Source organism: Pagrus major, chromosome 15, assembly GCF_040436345.1.
Source record: "Pagrus major chromosome 15, Pma_NU_1.0".
Taxonomy (NCBI): domain Eukaryota; kingdom Metazoa; phylum Chordata; class Actinopteri; order Spariformes; family Sparidae; genus Pagrus; species Pagrus major.
The window spans coordinates 151,881-169,046 of NC_133229.1; the positions used below are offsets into that span (position 1 = coordinate 151,881).

Here is a 17,166-nt window from a genome sequence, read left to right on the forward strand (position 1 = left end):
ACTTAAGATTAACTATACATAAATATGCTGGCATCTTAAATAGGTGATGATTCAAATAGCTGGCTTATATGGTAAATTGGTGTATTTTGAGAGAAGCAGTTTTACAAACAGACCATATACCCTCCCCTACGGAGCACTCAAAAAAAGTGCGAAGGAACGCAGCCAAGACGGCATCCGTCACTTGATTGGTCCACACTCTAGCTGTCTCCCTATTGGCTGGTGAAACACAATCTTTTAAGCGCAGGGAGGGACAGCCTTGAGTCTAAGCAGACTCCTCAACCGGAGAGGAGGTGCTTGTTCTGAGTGCGTGCACATTAGATTTGAGCGTGCAGACTTTAGATCTGAGTGCGCAGACTTTAGATCTGAGTGAGCACAGGACATATTTGAATGCGAGCAAAATTTTTGTGTGCAAGAAGATGTGTGAGCACAAGCATGTGATTTTTGAGTTCAAGCACACATTTTGAAAGAAAGCAGCAAACATCTCAGTGCGAGCACAAAATGTGAGCATGAGGAGAATAAATCTGAGCACGAGAAGGAGCTGTGTCACTGAAAAGGAATGAAATCATGCTCTCAAACTGAAAATCTACGCTCTTGAATAAAGATAGGATAATTCTTCCATATTTTCTCTCCTGCACTCCTACTCTGTCTGTCATTACATATTACAAGAATGGATCTATAATCTCTGTCAGTCTTAAGGTTCAGATATTGGAGATATTATTGAGTTCAAAGCTTTTTTATTGTAACACAGGTAGTAACAGCAGTCATATGGACCTATTTAGCTGCATTTCTGATCTCACTCTTAGTATATATTTACAAAGAATACATACCTCTTTAGTGCTAGTGTGAAATGTAATTACAATGCAAAACTTGTAGTTTACTTGAATCCCTTCACTGCACAACTACAGGTTGTAAGGATTTCAAGTCCCTTTAAGGTTATTACACCTGATAAACTCTCTGTATTACATTATGTCAATAGATAAAAGCTAAGTTATATGAGGCAAAGCGACTGATCAACAAATTAAGTAATTACTGCAGATAATTGTTGTACTAATAAGTAGATCATGTACTTCAATAACACTGCCAGAAATGTAACATTTCTAGAAAGGAAACATGTAATATATTTATCGACTAAATTCATGTAAACTGACTGTTAGGACAATAAGTAACAACTAAACAGCTGGAACATACCATAAAACATGTCGGCTAGCAATGTCAATGTCAATGTCAGCTTTATTTATATAGCACATTTAAAACAGCCAGTGGCCTATTAAAGTGCTTTACAGTAAAATAAGCAGAAACAGTAAAAACAATAAAAACAATAAAACAAATATAAATATAAATATAACAAATAAAAGCAACTAAAATCCGCCAAAGGCCAAAGTGAACAGGTGCGTTTTAAGCTGTGATTTAAAAGTGGAGAGGCTATTTGTAGTCTGCACAGTGGAAGGTAGCGTGTTCCACAGAGCGGGAGCCGCAACTCGATCACCTCTTGTTTTTAAAAAGGATAGAGGAACGTCCAAGACCACCTGATCAGCTGACCTAAGGGCTCTGGAGGGCTGGTGCAGTTTAACAAGGTCAGACAGATATTCCAGGGCCAGCCCATTCAGAGACTTAAAAACAAATAAAAGAATCTTAAAATCAATCCTGTATTTAACTGGAAGCCAGTGGAGTGAGCAGAGCACTGGAGTTATGTGCTCGCGCTTCTTTGTCCCAGTTAGGAGACAAGCTGCTGCATTCTGGACAAGCTGCAGGCCGTTAAGCTCTGACCCGCCAATGCCAACATACAGGGAATTACAATAATCTAAGCGTGAGGTGATAAAAGCATGAATAACTCTTTCAAGGTCTTTCTGGCTTAGATAGGGTTTTACTTTTGCTAGAAGCCTCAGCTGAAAAAAGCGAGACTTGACCACTGAGCTGACCTGTTTATCCAATTTAAAAGCACCATCAATGATCACACCAAGATTCCTGGCGCGGGATCTGATGTAAGGTGTTAGTGGGCCAAGAGAGCTGGCAAGGACCTGAACCAGGTCAGGGCGACCGAACAGGACAATCTCTGTTTTGTTTTCGTTAAGTTTTAAGAAGTTTAAGTCCATCCATGTTCTAATATCACTCATGAAGTTAAGAAGAGAAGAAGAATCTTTATTTTGTCAGTTGTCTTTTACATGCGACATGCAAACACACCCGAAATTAGTCCTCTGCATTTAACCCATCACTAGCTACACATTGTATGTACACACACTGCAAACTAGGAGCAGTGGGCTGCCATGACAGGCGCCCGGGGAGCACATGGGGGTTTTGGTGCCTTGCTCAAGGGCACCTCGGCAGTAACCCAGGAAGTGAACTGGCACCTCTTCAGCTGCCAGCCCACTTCCATATTATGGTCTGTAGCTGGACTTGAACCGGCCACCCTCCAGTCCCCAAGCCAAGTCTCTACCGACTGAGCCACTGCCGCCCCAAAAAAAAAAAAGTTAAGCACGGCCTGAAGAGAGTCTTTGGTAGGAACTTTTAACGGTAAATACACCTGCACATCATCAGCAAAGCAGTGGAAAGGAATGCCATGCTTTCTAAACATTGACCCCAGGGGTAGCATATAAAGGGAGAACAGTAGGGAACCCAGAACTGACCCCTGGGGGACCCCGCAGGTCAGAGGGGCCACTGTGGAGGAAAACTGGCCCATGTGCGCAGAGGATGATCTCTCAAAGAGGTACGATTTGAACCAACTCAAAGCAGTGCCTTTGATGCCTACACAGTGTTCAAGGCGTGATAGGAGGATTGTGTGATCCACTGTGTCAAACGCCGCTGTCAGGTCAAGAAGAATTAAAAAGGCACAGTTACCAGAATCAAGGTTTAACAAAAGATCATTAAAAACTTTTAAAAGAGCAGTTTCAGTGCTGTGAAGAGACTTAAAACCAGACTGAAACAATTCACACACATTGGCCCTTTTTAAAAATTCTTGGAGTTGGTTAAAAACGACTTTCTCTAAAACCTTGGAAATAAAAGGGAGTTTGGAAATTGGCCTAAAATTAGACAAAACCGAGGGATCCAGATTTTTCTTTTTCAAAAGAGGCTGCATCGTGGCATGTTTGAATGAGGATGGAACACATCCAGAGCTGAGACATCGATTTATAAGACACAAAATAAAAGACTCAACTGAGCTAAAAACCTCTTTAAACAAACGGGATGGAATGCTGTCAGATGGGCAAGTTAGCAGGACGTAAGTGTTCCACTATTTCAGTGAGTGTAGAGAGCGTAACAGGCTCAAACTGATGGAAAACAGTTGAGCTTGTTGGAACTGAGGGGTCCTGAGCAGACTGAGGGAGTGGGGACCTAAGAGCAGAAATCCTATTGATAAAGAACTGCAGAAAATCCTCACACAGAGAAGAAGAAGGCTCAATACAGACAGCCTCACAAGGATTCACAAGAGAATCAAATACATTAAAAGGAACCTGCGGTTTGTGAGCATTTGCAGAGACAAGTGAGGAAAAATAGTCAGTTTTTGCAGCTTTCACAGCCTGCTGATAAGTTCGCAGACAATCACGCAGGAAGTCCCAAGAAATTTGGAGTTTGTCCTTTTTCCACTTTCTTTCCGCCTGTCTACACGCACGTCTGAGCGCACAAGTGGACTCGTTCAGCCAAGGCTCAGTCTGTGGCTTTACACGCTTTAAAGTCATGGGAGCAATGGAGTTCAAACAGACATCTACACTGAGGTAACCAAAATCATCCATAGAATACAAGAAAGAGTCTTTAAAAGCAGCAGAGAACTGCAGAGGAGTTGAAGAATTAAAAACATGGAGACGGCGAACGGGGGCGGAGTCCATAGTGGAGGGTACAGGCAGTGAGAGGGAAAATAAAACAGGTAGATGGTCGGATAAGGGTGTGTGACAGATTTCGGTTATCTGTACATTCAATCCATATGACAGCACAAGATCCAAAATGTGTCCTTTTTCATGCGTCAGCTCCGAAACAGACTGCGTGAGATTAAAAGAGTCAATGAGATTGAGAAAGTCTCTGACCAGAGGTCTGGTCTCACAGCAGACATGCACATTGAAATTGCCGACAATTAAAAAGTGATCATATTTAAGAGTGACACCCGACACAAAGTCTGCAAAGTCTTGTATAAAGTCTTTGTTAAATTTCGGTGGTCGGTAGACCACCGCACAGAGAACAGTCACGGGGAAGTTTACCTCAAAGAGTTGGAGCTTGAAGCTGGAGTAGTTGACAGCTGGAGACTGCTGGCAGTGAAAGGTGGACTTGAATACAGATGCCAGTCCTCCACCTTTGCCGGTGGTACAAGGGGAGCTGAAAAAACTACATCCAGGGGAGAGGAGCTCTGAAAAAGGAGCAAGTTCACCTTCACGGAGCCAGGTTTCCGTTAAGAACAGAAAATCCCCGAGCCTAACCCGGAGGCCTCCGCGTTTCCCACGTCTTCTCCGGCGTCTCTGGCGGGCCAGGTAGAGGGGAGGACGCCTCAGAAACGCTGGGATTTCCTCGAGGCATGGAGGAGAGCTCACCGACTTATCATATTCAAGCTGATCAAAGAAGCCTCCAATCTTAAGCAGAGTTTGAGGATCATAGGTGAGGAGACATGATACCTCTGGACAGATCAGGTAAATCACTAAACACACAGCAAACACAGAGCAGAGCGACAGACGGCCACAGCCAAGCACCCTGGTGCCATCTTTGTTTTTGCTCTTGCACCCATTTATTGTAAGGTAAGCTAACTTTAACTTAAAAATACGACATTAACGTTAATGTTCAGGTAACTTTCAGTTGATTTTCTTTCATGTTCTTAGGTTTTCAGGTTATTGGTGGGAATGAGAGCAGGAACAGAAATACAATCTGACCTTCACACCCTCTTTATGCAGTTATTGGCAAGATGTGCAGGGGTGAGAAAGTGGACAGGGTTTAAATAGTCTCCCAGGCTTTACACAACTATTTCTGGCAGTTTTCATGTGAACAAATGAGTTAAGACTATGAATGTGTTCTAGGACAGATTATCTTAAAGATGCACCATTACTCCCAGTCATAAATACTTTTGCCTTACAATGTGGTTGGACAACCTATTGTACAAACTTGCTATCTTGAAATATACCCTGAACAGATGTGTTCACATTTTTTGAGTTTTTCTTACAGACAGTGTATATTGATGTTGACATTGCAACATTTTTAGACACTCTAGTACTGGCTGTAGAGTGATCTTCCTAAAGGAGAAATGTGTAAGATATGGCCAGAATTTTGGTTTAAAAACAATTATCAGCATAGTGTGAAGGAACAACAGTGCTGACATTATGTCAAAGATGTCTATATTGTATTGCAGGGATGTCTACAAATGTTATCATGCTAACCCCCCATGGTTTCACCTGGGAGTTGCCATCTTTATGTGTAATAAATGAACAAAATAAATGCACAAAATGTCGAGATGAAATACTCTTACTTATGTTCTTCTTACTAAACAGAAATAATACAACCATACACCTTCTGGATTCAAGTGTCTCTCTTTTACCAAAGTAAGACAAACTTAAAAAACACTTGTTAACTCGGCATAAAGCACACTTCATTCAAGTCATCCATCCCTCCAAACTGTAGCCCCTGTCTTCGTACTGGTCTTGGAGTCGGTGTTCAGCCGTGCTCAGTCAAAGGGTGCCATACAAGCTAAGAGTAGCTGGACAAATTATTGTTGTTCTACTGTTACTTTTTTTTTTTTTTTAAATCTTTCTACAAAATGTCCTCAAATAAATAATCCTATTTATATTAAAGATCCTATTATTCCTGAGATGTCCTAAAATAAATACAATGATGCTGCAGAATTTTTCAGTAAGATCATTGCATTATTTGGATTTATTCATACATAGCCTTTTTTAAATACATACGCTTACACACTCTAAAGGACGTAGCATAGCCCACTAGCTCCAGCACCGTAGTACTGGCTGGTTGCTAGTCTTATAATGACAGGTGATTCTGAACATCAAGTCAGGGTTTTGGAATGGAAAGTTTAGAAAGTCTACCTGTATTCCAGGAAACATTTCATGAGGCACTGAAAAGGAGTAGGCTAATACCAACTTGTCTGTCAGTGGGGTCATTTTGTAAGCTCAAGCAAATTTTAACTGAACACATAGCTGCCATAGCCTATAATTAATTAAACGTCAATCTTACTGCTTCGTGTGATCCTCAAATCAACACTGCAACACTTGAGGATCATGATGGACAAACAGTTGGTGGATTTTTTTGTATTTGGAAGTCTGAGCCTTTTATACATGCTTCCTTTTATCTCTAAGCTTTTCAGCTCCTCCAAATTTCCCAGCAAGCCTTCTTTTGGAACTTTTAGGAAGAAAACAACCAAATCAAATAAATGGTGGATAGCCTAAGCCTATACATGTTTTTTTTATTTGTAATAAAAGAGTTTTTGGAAATTCCCATAACCTAAGGCAAAATATAAATAGATAAAATATAAGTTGTAACTCAAAACCAACCGTAGTACTAAAGTACAACCAGGGAAAGTGGTATATATATAACTTTTTGCCTGATATTATTCATTATTCATTATTTGTTCATCATTATACAAATCAGATCTTTTAACCTGGTTACTTGTTGACAGTGATTGATAGAAAGGTAGGGCTGGTGTAAGCGAAAGCGTCTGACCGGCCCAACAATGCGGCGGCCCACCGGGTTTGTCCCAGTGTGCCAGATGGCCAGTACACCACTGCATGTGAGTGCTGTATCAAGACGGACTTGAAAAAATGTGATGTTATCCTTTAAATCTTCCGCTAAATGTTTTTGCTTAATAAATACTTAACATGATCTTTAAGCTGTGAGTCTTCCAGGCTGTGTTACCCCCTATTTTCTGTGAAGGGCACCATATTTAATTTATTTTCACTTGAGTGTCTAGATTATCAGTTTAAAATATCAAATATTCCAATAATGCAAGTTTATGTTTTCAATCCTATGTTGCATTTGAAAATTAAAAAAAAAAAAAAAAATAGCAACACTACAACCGTCAGTGATGGTCTACTTACCTCACAGACATAACAACAACTGTAATCATGGTAACTGTAAGCATCACAGATGGTAATCGCTGTACCCCAAAAAATTTGAAAATAGGGACCAAACCTAGTATACATTTCCATACATTTTAAAAGAGCAAAATCAAATTAAAGTTAGGTGCCAGAACTAACACTGGACAGAAGAACAACTCCAGCACATAATGTCCGCTTCCTTTCTGAGTGCTTTGAAAGATATACTGCAGGGAGCTGAGGCAGAAACACTATCTGTGTGTTGAGAAGTATGGTGTCTGACTGAGAGAAGCAGCGTACGTGATCTGCCTGTACTTTCCTCCGCTATCTGGATGCTCCACACACATCTGGTGTTTCATTCCTTTACAACACTGTCATGTTCAGGGATTTTTTTTGGATGCAGCAAAGATAATGTACAAGTGAGACATGGTGACCTTGGATGTTGCTGTCTTATCATGCTTATATTTTAAATTTGAAAGAGGGGAAAATGAAATCATAGAATCTGCTATTGCAAAATTTTCACAGACAATAATAGATAAGCCAGTCCAAAGAACCACCAAAATAAATAATATGCGTCATCATTTAAAAATATTCCCCCCACATTAACACAGAAAGAGTCTCTGTATCCATGCAGTGATCAAATCAAATGAAAATAAAAGAAAGATTTTTATGTTCAATGGTTGATATATTATGTTCTATATACAGTATGTAACTTGATTGGCTAGGTCACAGCAGTATTTCTTGTAAAGGTCCTATCTGAAACCGTTTGAATGTGGTTCTACAGAGTTGGTTCTTTATGAGGTTTATGTTAGGGATAATACCCAATGAGGTGGCCATTATCAGGAATTAATGAACACTGTGGTGGCAACTGTCTGACACAGACAGTTGCCACACAGTGTTCATTATACCATGGTCACTAGCCAAAGAAAAAATGAAGACCATTAATGTATATTTTCATGTATTCTGCCATCAAAATCTAAAGTTTTTTTATGAGCAGTAACTAAGTTTCCCTGGCAACACCCAAGAGTTTGACCAACAGCTGAAGCAATCATTACAGTCCCTTCAGGTTCTTATGTAATGGACACGTTGTCCACTACTCCGGTAAACAGGACGGACCTTGGATATGACTGAGATATGAGATGCACTGGTCCATTCAGCTCATTGAATCCTTTGGCTCAGCTGTTAGCCAAAATGCTTACGTTATGCTAGCCTGAGTCAATAACACAGCGTAAGGTTGACAAACAGTAAATATAATTTAACAGCATGTTTATCAACAAGACAATTGAGCTAGCCAGCCATGTCAGTGTCTCCAAATCAACACCAAAATGACTGGCCATGTGTACTGTTGGCTGCAGCCTGAAGGAGTGAGTAGAAGAACAAATGGGATGTGTGATGATTGCTTGTGTTCAGAGAGACCGTGTAAGCTACTTCTTGTAGCTTGTGTGTTATAGCACCATCCTGTGGTGTTTGGAGGATGATGCACTGAGAGACTACACTCAGTTTTGTAAATAAATTATTCTGATTGGATACAGACAAGAGCACTTAAGTTTAGTGAACATCCAGTGTCACTGGAACTACTCAAGGAGTTCCAGTCAGGTCGGGTTGGGTTATCAGGGTTAGTTGACACCCTGCAACCAATCAGATTGAGTATTTACCCAGACCATTGTACAAGCCACATTAAAAATCTGGCTCCAGCTGTGTAGTTCTAGCTCACTGTCAGTTGGTCGATCCAGCACTTTGGTTCGGACTCAAACAACAAATAGCTATATTAAATTTTATGCAGATATTTATGGTCCCTAAGGGCCTGTGTCCATGTAGCATTTTTTTCTGAGCACCTGAGGCAGCTGCCCAGTAGGGGTGTGAATCTTCACTGGTCTCACGATTTGATTTGATTACGATTATCCTGTCAACGATTCGATTCGATTCGATTCGATTCGATTCGATTCGATTCCATGATGCATCACGATTACTGCACATTGCTATGTTTTCATCAAAGGATACAAGCAGTCATATATATATGAACTCCCTTTTTATTTTATGTGCTCTGAGAAAGCACAAACATCACAAAAACTAGAACCACGAGTTTATGTAGTGCTGTTTACTTGTTAACAATATGTTAACTGACATATAAAATATGTTATACTAATTAAAATTTTTACCATTGCCTTAATTGTAAACAGAAATAACTGAGATAGGCCAAGCCTACATGTAAAAAAAAAACAAAAAACATTCTGCAGCTCTGTAATTTATAAAATAAAAGCTATAACACATGTTAAAGTAAACAGAAATAAATACGATAGGTCAAGACTACCATGTTGTGTGAATATGGTCAAATTTTAAAAAAATATACATTCTGCAGTTCTGGAATATACAAAATAAAAGCCATAACAAATGTGAAAGTTTACAAAAATAAATAGCATAGGCCTAGCCTAAGCCTGTTGTATGAATATTGTAAATCTTCAACATTCTGCAGTAACGTGCTATAACAAATATAAAAGTAACAGTAACAGCCAGGGCACTTCCTGAATGTGCCATACATGTGTGCTAAACATCACAAACATGAATAACTGCTCAGCATTTGGGAATATGCAAGTTTTTCTGTAAGAACACTAGCTGAGCCACATGCTCTGGTTTGAGAGTGCTTCTTTTTGCAGTGACCACATCTCCTGCAGTGGAGAAAACCCGCTCTGCAGATACGCTTGTGCCTGGGATGCACAAGTATCGCTTTGCCAGCCGAGAGAGGAGGGGAAATGTGACCTCATGGACACGCCGCCAGTTCAAAGGGTCCTCAGTGAGAGGCAGAGATGGGGCTTTGCAGTATTTCTCCATTTCCTCCTCAGCCCTGGCATAGGGAGTCTTGGGTTCTTCTGTACCTTCAGTGTCCGTAAAAGACTGTCCTAGCAAACTCACAAGCAGTGATTTCTTTCTTTTGGGAGCAGAGGGGCTGTCCTCTGTGGATGTTTCATCTTCCAGAGTTCCTGTTCCCCCAGGCTCTTCATCCACTTCTGTCCTCCTAGATGTGCACTGGGTCTGTGTTTGAACAAAATAATAGAAAATGGCTCTAAGATAGTGTACTCAGTCAGTCAATGCAACAGCTCACATCTATCAGGATAACTATTTTTACTATAACTTTTTTATTGAGACAAAACTTTAACTTATTGTAGCTACTTTTAATATTGTTATGAGCAATGTTTTAATATATTAATATTAAAATATATTTAATATTAAGTTACTTAAATATTAATGAATTACTTAAATATTTAAAATATATTTAATATTTTAATATTGTTTTACAAGAAACATGATGAAATTACCTCCAAGGCTGCAGCCTCCTCAGTCACTTCTCTGTATATCTCCAACCTCTCCTCTTCTGTGAGAAAACGCAGTCCCTTAAAACGGGGATCCAGGGTAGAGGCTTTAGGAAGGATCATCTTCTCTGCCTCACTGCTGTACCTCATCAGGAGATCTGTTTTGATGGCACTCTTGACCTCATGGACCAGGGGCGAGTCTCCGCTGGTATCTGTCATGTTCTGGATGAGTTGTGCATTTAGAGGAGCAATAAGACATACTGTTGGATTGCACTCTTCAGACATCAGTAAAGTTGCATCCTTCATAGGCTTTAATGCACTCAAAATGTCCTCTGCATTTGACACATCTGTTTCGTCGAGAGTGCAAAGGTCTGACTCCTTTTCTGATTTCTGGAGACAGCAAGGTGGCACAGATTGCAGGCTGTTGTTCTAAGAACCTCTCGACCATGTTGTATGCGCTCTTCCTCCTTGTTGCAACATCAGCTATCAGCTTATGATTCTTCAGGTCAAGACATTTCTGTTTCACTTTCAGAAGATGGCTCGCTGTAGTGCTGCAGTGGAAGAACATTGATATTCTTCGGACTCTGCCCAGAAGCCTGGAGACAGTGGGCCCTTTAAGAGATTGCTGGGATGCAAGATTCAGCATATGGGTGAAGCATTTCACATGAGGGAATTTTCTGACTTGAGCTGCAACAATCATGTTTGATGCGTTGTCCGTCACAAGCACCACATCTTTATCTGATAGCTGCCATTCTTCCATGACACGAGACAGTAGCTCTGCCAGATGAGCATCATGTGTGAGACTCATAAACGGCTCGTTTGCAGCACATGCGACAAAAACTGCCAGTCCTTGTTAATGTAATGTAACGTTACTGTTAAATAAGATTCTGTTGTGACTGAAGTCCAGGAATCACGTTATTGCTACTCGACTAGTTTGGCTCATTGATGACATTACCTGGGCTTTGGTTTCGTGGTAAAGTGCAGGTATAACGGGAGCTTATATCGCAGCTCAAGTGTCTTCAACAGGTAAAGAAACCCGGTGTTGTCAACAACAGAATAAGGCCGTAGATCCTTAGCTATAAAAGCTGCCACAGATTGGGTTATTCTCTTCCCTTTCTCCAAGTTGGGTGGCAGAGTTGGCAGTGTCGCATCAATTCTTGGCTGGGCTGGGTCTGCTGTCTCTTTGGCAGCCGCTAACGTTGACGGTAGCCTCTCCGGGTGAAAACGGCTAACGTGGTTTCTCAAGTTAGTGGTATTCCCTAGGTATTAAATTTTTGTGTGACACACTTTACACACCATGTGTGTCTTGTCCAGTTCGTGCTTGTCAGTGTCTTCATAAAATCCGAAATGTGTCCAGATGGCCGCTTTTAAAATGCTCGGTGCATTATTAATCACTTTTTCCACAGCCATGTCGCACAACGAATGAGGTGACGTCAGTCAGATGAGACGCATATACAAGTCCTACTCTATTTCAACCTTCTCTCTGTTCTACACTCTTTCCCGCCGGTTCACAGTAACTACTACTGTGAACCGGTGGGAAAAAAATCTCTATATCTCTATGACAACAATATTTGTCATAGACATATGACAATATTTGTCATAACAAAATATTGTTGTCATATCTCTATGACAACAATATTTTGACAACCGCCGCTGTATGATCGAAGCGTTTTATCTCACAGCGCTTCATCTCAGTGCTCCTGAGCACACAACTAGCACTTTTCTGCCCCAAAAAATATTATGTGCCCATGGGCCCTAAAAGAGGAATCTTACTGATTTGGTGATCTCCTGCATTTATATCTTGTGCCATAAGCAGGCCAAAGTTAAACTTTTGGATGAGGAGCACAGACATGGATGAGACCAGGTGGGGCTTGAAGGACAACCACTGCTCCAAAAGGAGCCAGTTGAGTTGGCTATGGCATCCGTCTCCAGGACTGCTGGACGTCTCTCTGTGAAGGTATTTCCAGGCATATCTAACTGGTCAGATTACATAACCTGTCTGGCCTGGTATCACCTGGGATACCCAAGGAGGAGGTCATGGGTAAGGGAAATAATTGTCTACCTTGTTTAACCTGCTGCAACTAAGACCTGGATATCACTTGCTAAACACAGGCCTGCATAATAAATCACAAATAAGTTGTGTTTGGTTCCCTTCCATACATAAGGCTTTGTTTATCTTCCTCCTAAGACTAGTGGGACATATGGGATTCCTGGTCTGACATCAGCCACCAATGTTCATCTCAGACAATACTGAATCCAGTGTTTCCTGCCAACACAAGCACACATTGTTCAGTTATTGTATGCCTCTAGCATTATCCGAGCTCACTTCATTTCTTATGTAAGACGTGCGGTTTGTCACATCATTTTCACCTCAGTCATTTTCATGAGGAAGACATTATTGCCCCTTGACTAATGGGTTCAATGGAAACTGAGTGGAAGTGCAGCAGGGTGTGTGTGTTTGTTTGCCTTCCTTTTGCCCATTTTCAAAGGTCTGTGCTTTTAAAAGGGGCATTCCTGGATCCCATTCTCTTTTCCTGGCTGTGGATCACTTAGTAACCTCTGTGGGGCCATGGATATGATCAACCCCAGCCATGGAAATATGACTGTCGCAGCCTCTGATTACAGACCTTCCCCCTAATCATCACAAGCACCCTTGAGGAAGTGAGCGTCATCTCCTGGAAGGGATACCCTTCCTTATCTTAATTAGACACCAAAAAACTACTGGAGGTCCAGTAGCCTGACGCAGTGAAGAGATTCTGTGGAGTCAACAGATGAAGAAACCCGCCTGCTAAATATTACATTAGTCTGACTGATTCATATTGTGTCAAAATCATTTGTTACACACTGTAACTTCAGATTCAATGACTAGGCACAGCCCTCTAAGGCTTTCACTATGGATTTGTGTGCCCACTCAGCGCTGCCAACTTAAATCTACACCTACCTGCTTTATGGGCTGCACACAGTCTCACTTTGTGTAGAAATTGCATTGAGACCGTTCAGCTGGTTACTTAAAAACAGCTTTTTCCTCAGCTATTAAAGGAACCAGTCGGGACACAGCCAGCACCTCGCAGGACTGCGCCTGGTCTAATCATCCACAGAGAAGGCAAAGCAGGAGGCAGTTATGGTTGAGGGGGGTTGTGTGTTTTGTAAATCATGCTAAAAAATATTTTGAAATAAAACAGAAACATCTTTCACTAAAGAGCATCTGAAAACCAGTCTACCCCTGAGTCTTTCCACACAGCAGTAGCTGTCAAACACATAAGAACAGTAAAGTTAAAGGAACTCGATGCACAGTCAATAGAGCCTTTTTTACCAGCTGCGAAAGTGGGACTATTTTCACCTCAGGAGTCTCTCTGTGTGTGTCATCATGGCAAAATGTGGTCCTTGAGACACATATTGTAGCAGGAACAGATACAGTTTGAAGCAGCCACGTCAACTTCCAGCTGATTCTGTCAACAGGATAGCCTCACAAAGGTGCAAGATGCAATCATTAAACTTTACAGGTGTGTAGCTGAGATCAAAATGAAGGCCCAGTCTGAAGATGGGTGTGGTTCTACCCATGAATATCAAATACTCATGGAATAAAGTAGCACTGACTACTGAGTGCTCATGGGTCGATTTGTTAAAATGTTGATAAGCGTTGGGACAATAAAGTGGGCATTAAAGGCTGGCTGAAGGGGTTTGTCACTTTAAATGACCATTTTCTCATTACACACAGTAATGTGACACATTGTTCATGAATAAACATCAATTAGTGCAGCTTTAAGATATTGATTTGAGCCCAAAAATGTCATAACATTTCCAAGAAGATTGTCCAGTTAGCTGTAATTAAATCTACGGCCAGAGGCAACGTTAGTTGGACACATTTGTCCCAGCTCAAGGTTTGGTGAATCTCAGTGGCGGACATTTTTTTTAAAAGGACACCAGATGTATGCTGTGGGCACCAACACGTAGAGAGGGCACTGAGAGGGCCCCTGAGACAACACTTTATCATGTTTAGTTCCCTGGAAAGGCACCCTGAAGGGCACTTTATCATTTTTATCTACCACAGGGGATGAATCTCATATTATGTACGTTGATGAAGGTTCTCAGTCATCCAGCTCATGGTAATTCTAAGTGATATATCGTAGGCAACTTGACTTGTTGGTATATATAGCACTCAGAACTCACATTGTGCACTATCACACAATGGGATTGTTTAAGAAAACTTTAAGCAACTTAACTGGCCTTGATATAGAGCCATGTGGGAGTGTGGTCAATAGCCTGTGTGATCATCAGAGGCAATGACTCAGTCCTTGAGCATGTCACAGCTGCTGGCCCATTGTTTAGCCAGTGTTTCCATCATAGTTCCCAGCTGGCTGACTGTAGTTTCAGTGTCGACAGCATGGAAAAGAGAGGAAAGACCCCAACCTGAGCTCACATCCTGCTTTTGTTGGACCACTTGTAGGAATGTTGATGGTTGGATAAATATTTGCTCAAAATATCCTTTTTTTTTTCATATCGCTGCACCTCCTGAGTGAGCATAAACACAGCAGGATTTTCAGCCTCTTCATCTTTCATCCCTCTTTGAATACTTGGTGATGTAGTGAAGCATTTTTTAACTCAAATATAGGTGAAATTAGTTCTGCATCACCCACCTGAAAGCTTTTAAGTTATTTCACAACCTGAATCTAAACTGTAATTATTTTTCCTTTTTAAAGCAGTATATGTTACAAATACCTCTATGTGGATAACTCAAATGTGTTTTGGCATTATAACAACTACAACCTTTTAGGAATGTGGAAAATGAAACAGCTGAGAGTCAAAACCAAATACAAGCTGATTCTACTATGTGATAGTGAAGTGAAGATAGAGTACCAACAGATTATTTGTTATTATTCATCCCTGCTGGATGATTGCAATTAATGTTAACCATTAATTGTTTGAGAGACAGTCAGTAGGCATGCAGTGCAGTGCAGTTCATTCAGCTTATTTGTTAAGGTGCTTTAAGAAACCATACAATAGGCTTCTAAGAGCAGTTTATGCTTGATCAGAAATGTTCAATATTTTGCACTTTTACAAGAGAAAGGACTTTAAGGATGAGGACTGACTCATTGGTCTTTCAACTGGACATCTGGTTAACTCCCCCACATGTGATAATGACCTGCCACTTCCCTAAGCTTTTCAATGGGAACCATCCAGGGCTACTAAAGCTGAAAATGCCTCCTGGTATATTAACTAACCTGCACAACTTCTGCTTGTCCAGGCACAGCAGGTGAGTTCCAACCCTCTGGTTTCAGGCCTGGGATACCTGGAGCACATCTGCCAACTCATCGAGAAGATCGGCCAGCTGCAGGAGACCAACCTCCGGCTGCAGAGGCAGATTTGCAGCTTGCAGAAGGATGGTAGGAAGACAAAGACCAAAGAGGTGTGTGACTGTATTTCTTTACTTATTTTTCTCAAGATGTTGCTCATTTTCAAGTAAGCAATAGCACTGCCATCTTTGAGGTACACCTAGTTAGTTCTGCTTATCCTATCCAGAATTGGATTTTGTCTACAAGCCTATTCTCTTATCTTATTAGCCATCATTATAGCACAGTAGATTTAAATGTCACCTACAACTACTACTGACATGAGCCTTTGTTGCTGTTGCTATGATATATAGCTTGCCATGTGCTAGTGTTAGCTACAACAGTTGAACAACAACTCTATCAGTTTACCCAACCGAGCCTTTGAGACTAATCAAATCAGGAGATAACATATTTAAAACATTAGTGCACTAGCTGTTCAAAGTTGAGGTTGATTTATTTGTCATTCTACAACACAGGGTTGCACAATAAAATGCAAATTCTAGTCACTTTATGTTACACAACAAAAGATATTTTATGGTTGAGTATGGAGGATGAGTTGAGGAGTGCTGTCCTGTCATGGGCAGTGCACAAACAATGTCAATTTGTAATGTGTAAGTCAGAATGATTTCTATTGTTGCTCTATAAAAGTTGACAAGAACTTGGCACAGGAATTTTGCTATTTTAAGTTTCCTTAAGAAATTCTTCAGGATGGGGGTGAGAGCCACAGGTCGGTAGTCATTTAGATTAGACATAGCAGACTTTTTAGGTACAGGGTCAATCATGGTTGTCTTGAAGCAGTTAGGAATAGTCTCCTGTGACAGTGATATGTTAAAAATGTCAGTGATGACATCAACTAGCTGGTTGGTACATGTTCTCGGGATGTTGTCAGGCCCAGCGGCTTTACTCAAATTCAATTTCATTAGGGTTTTTCTTCCATCTGCTGTGGATACTGACAGTGGCTAGTCTTCTGGAGGTGGAGTAGACTCGACAGATTTTGTGGCCTGTGATATTCTGGATCACCTGCCACTTATCTTTGGTGTTGTAAATGTTCGTGTTGAGGTCTCTCTCCAGTCTCTCTAGATTTCTCTGCTTTGCCTCTTTCCATCTTTTAGTCTTACTCTGGCGTATGCTTTTTTGTTACCTAACCTACCTGTAGTTAGAATGCAATGCATGTAAGTCCAGAACTCTTATCTGCACATCCCCACCAACATAGCTGCAGGTGGGGTGGGAGAGCATTGGCAAGATATCCCCTGTCCTCTAGTTATGCAAAGATGCCAAGAGTGCTGTCTAGGAGGACAAAACACTCTGGCTCGGCTGTAGAAGGTAGAAGGTCACAATTCTGACCTTATATATAAGTATAATATATATATATATATATATATATATATATATATATATATATATATATATATATATATATATATATATATATATGTATATATATATATATTATAATATAACATATATATATATTATAATATAACAATGTTGTTGAATACAACTTAAGTTTTCTAAAAT

The 17,166-nt window shown here is 40.7% G+C and overlaps 1 protein-coding gene across 1 annotated transcript in view; it reads left to right on the forward strand.

Moving 5' to 3' along the window:
• The window catches only part of LOC141009651 (uncharacterized), a 42,918-nt gene that overhangs the window by 3,702 nt on the left and 22,050 nt on the right, over positions 1-17,166 (forward strand). Inside the window, exon 2 of the mRNA XM_073482337.1 lies at positions 15,564-15,725. Coding sequence (XP_073338438.1) covers positions 15,564-15,725 — 162 coding nt within the window. The remainder of the gene's footprint in view (positions 1-15,563; positions 15,726-17,166) is intronic.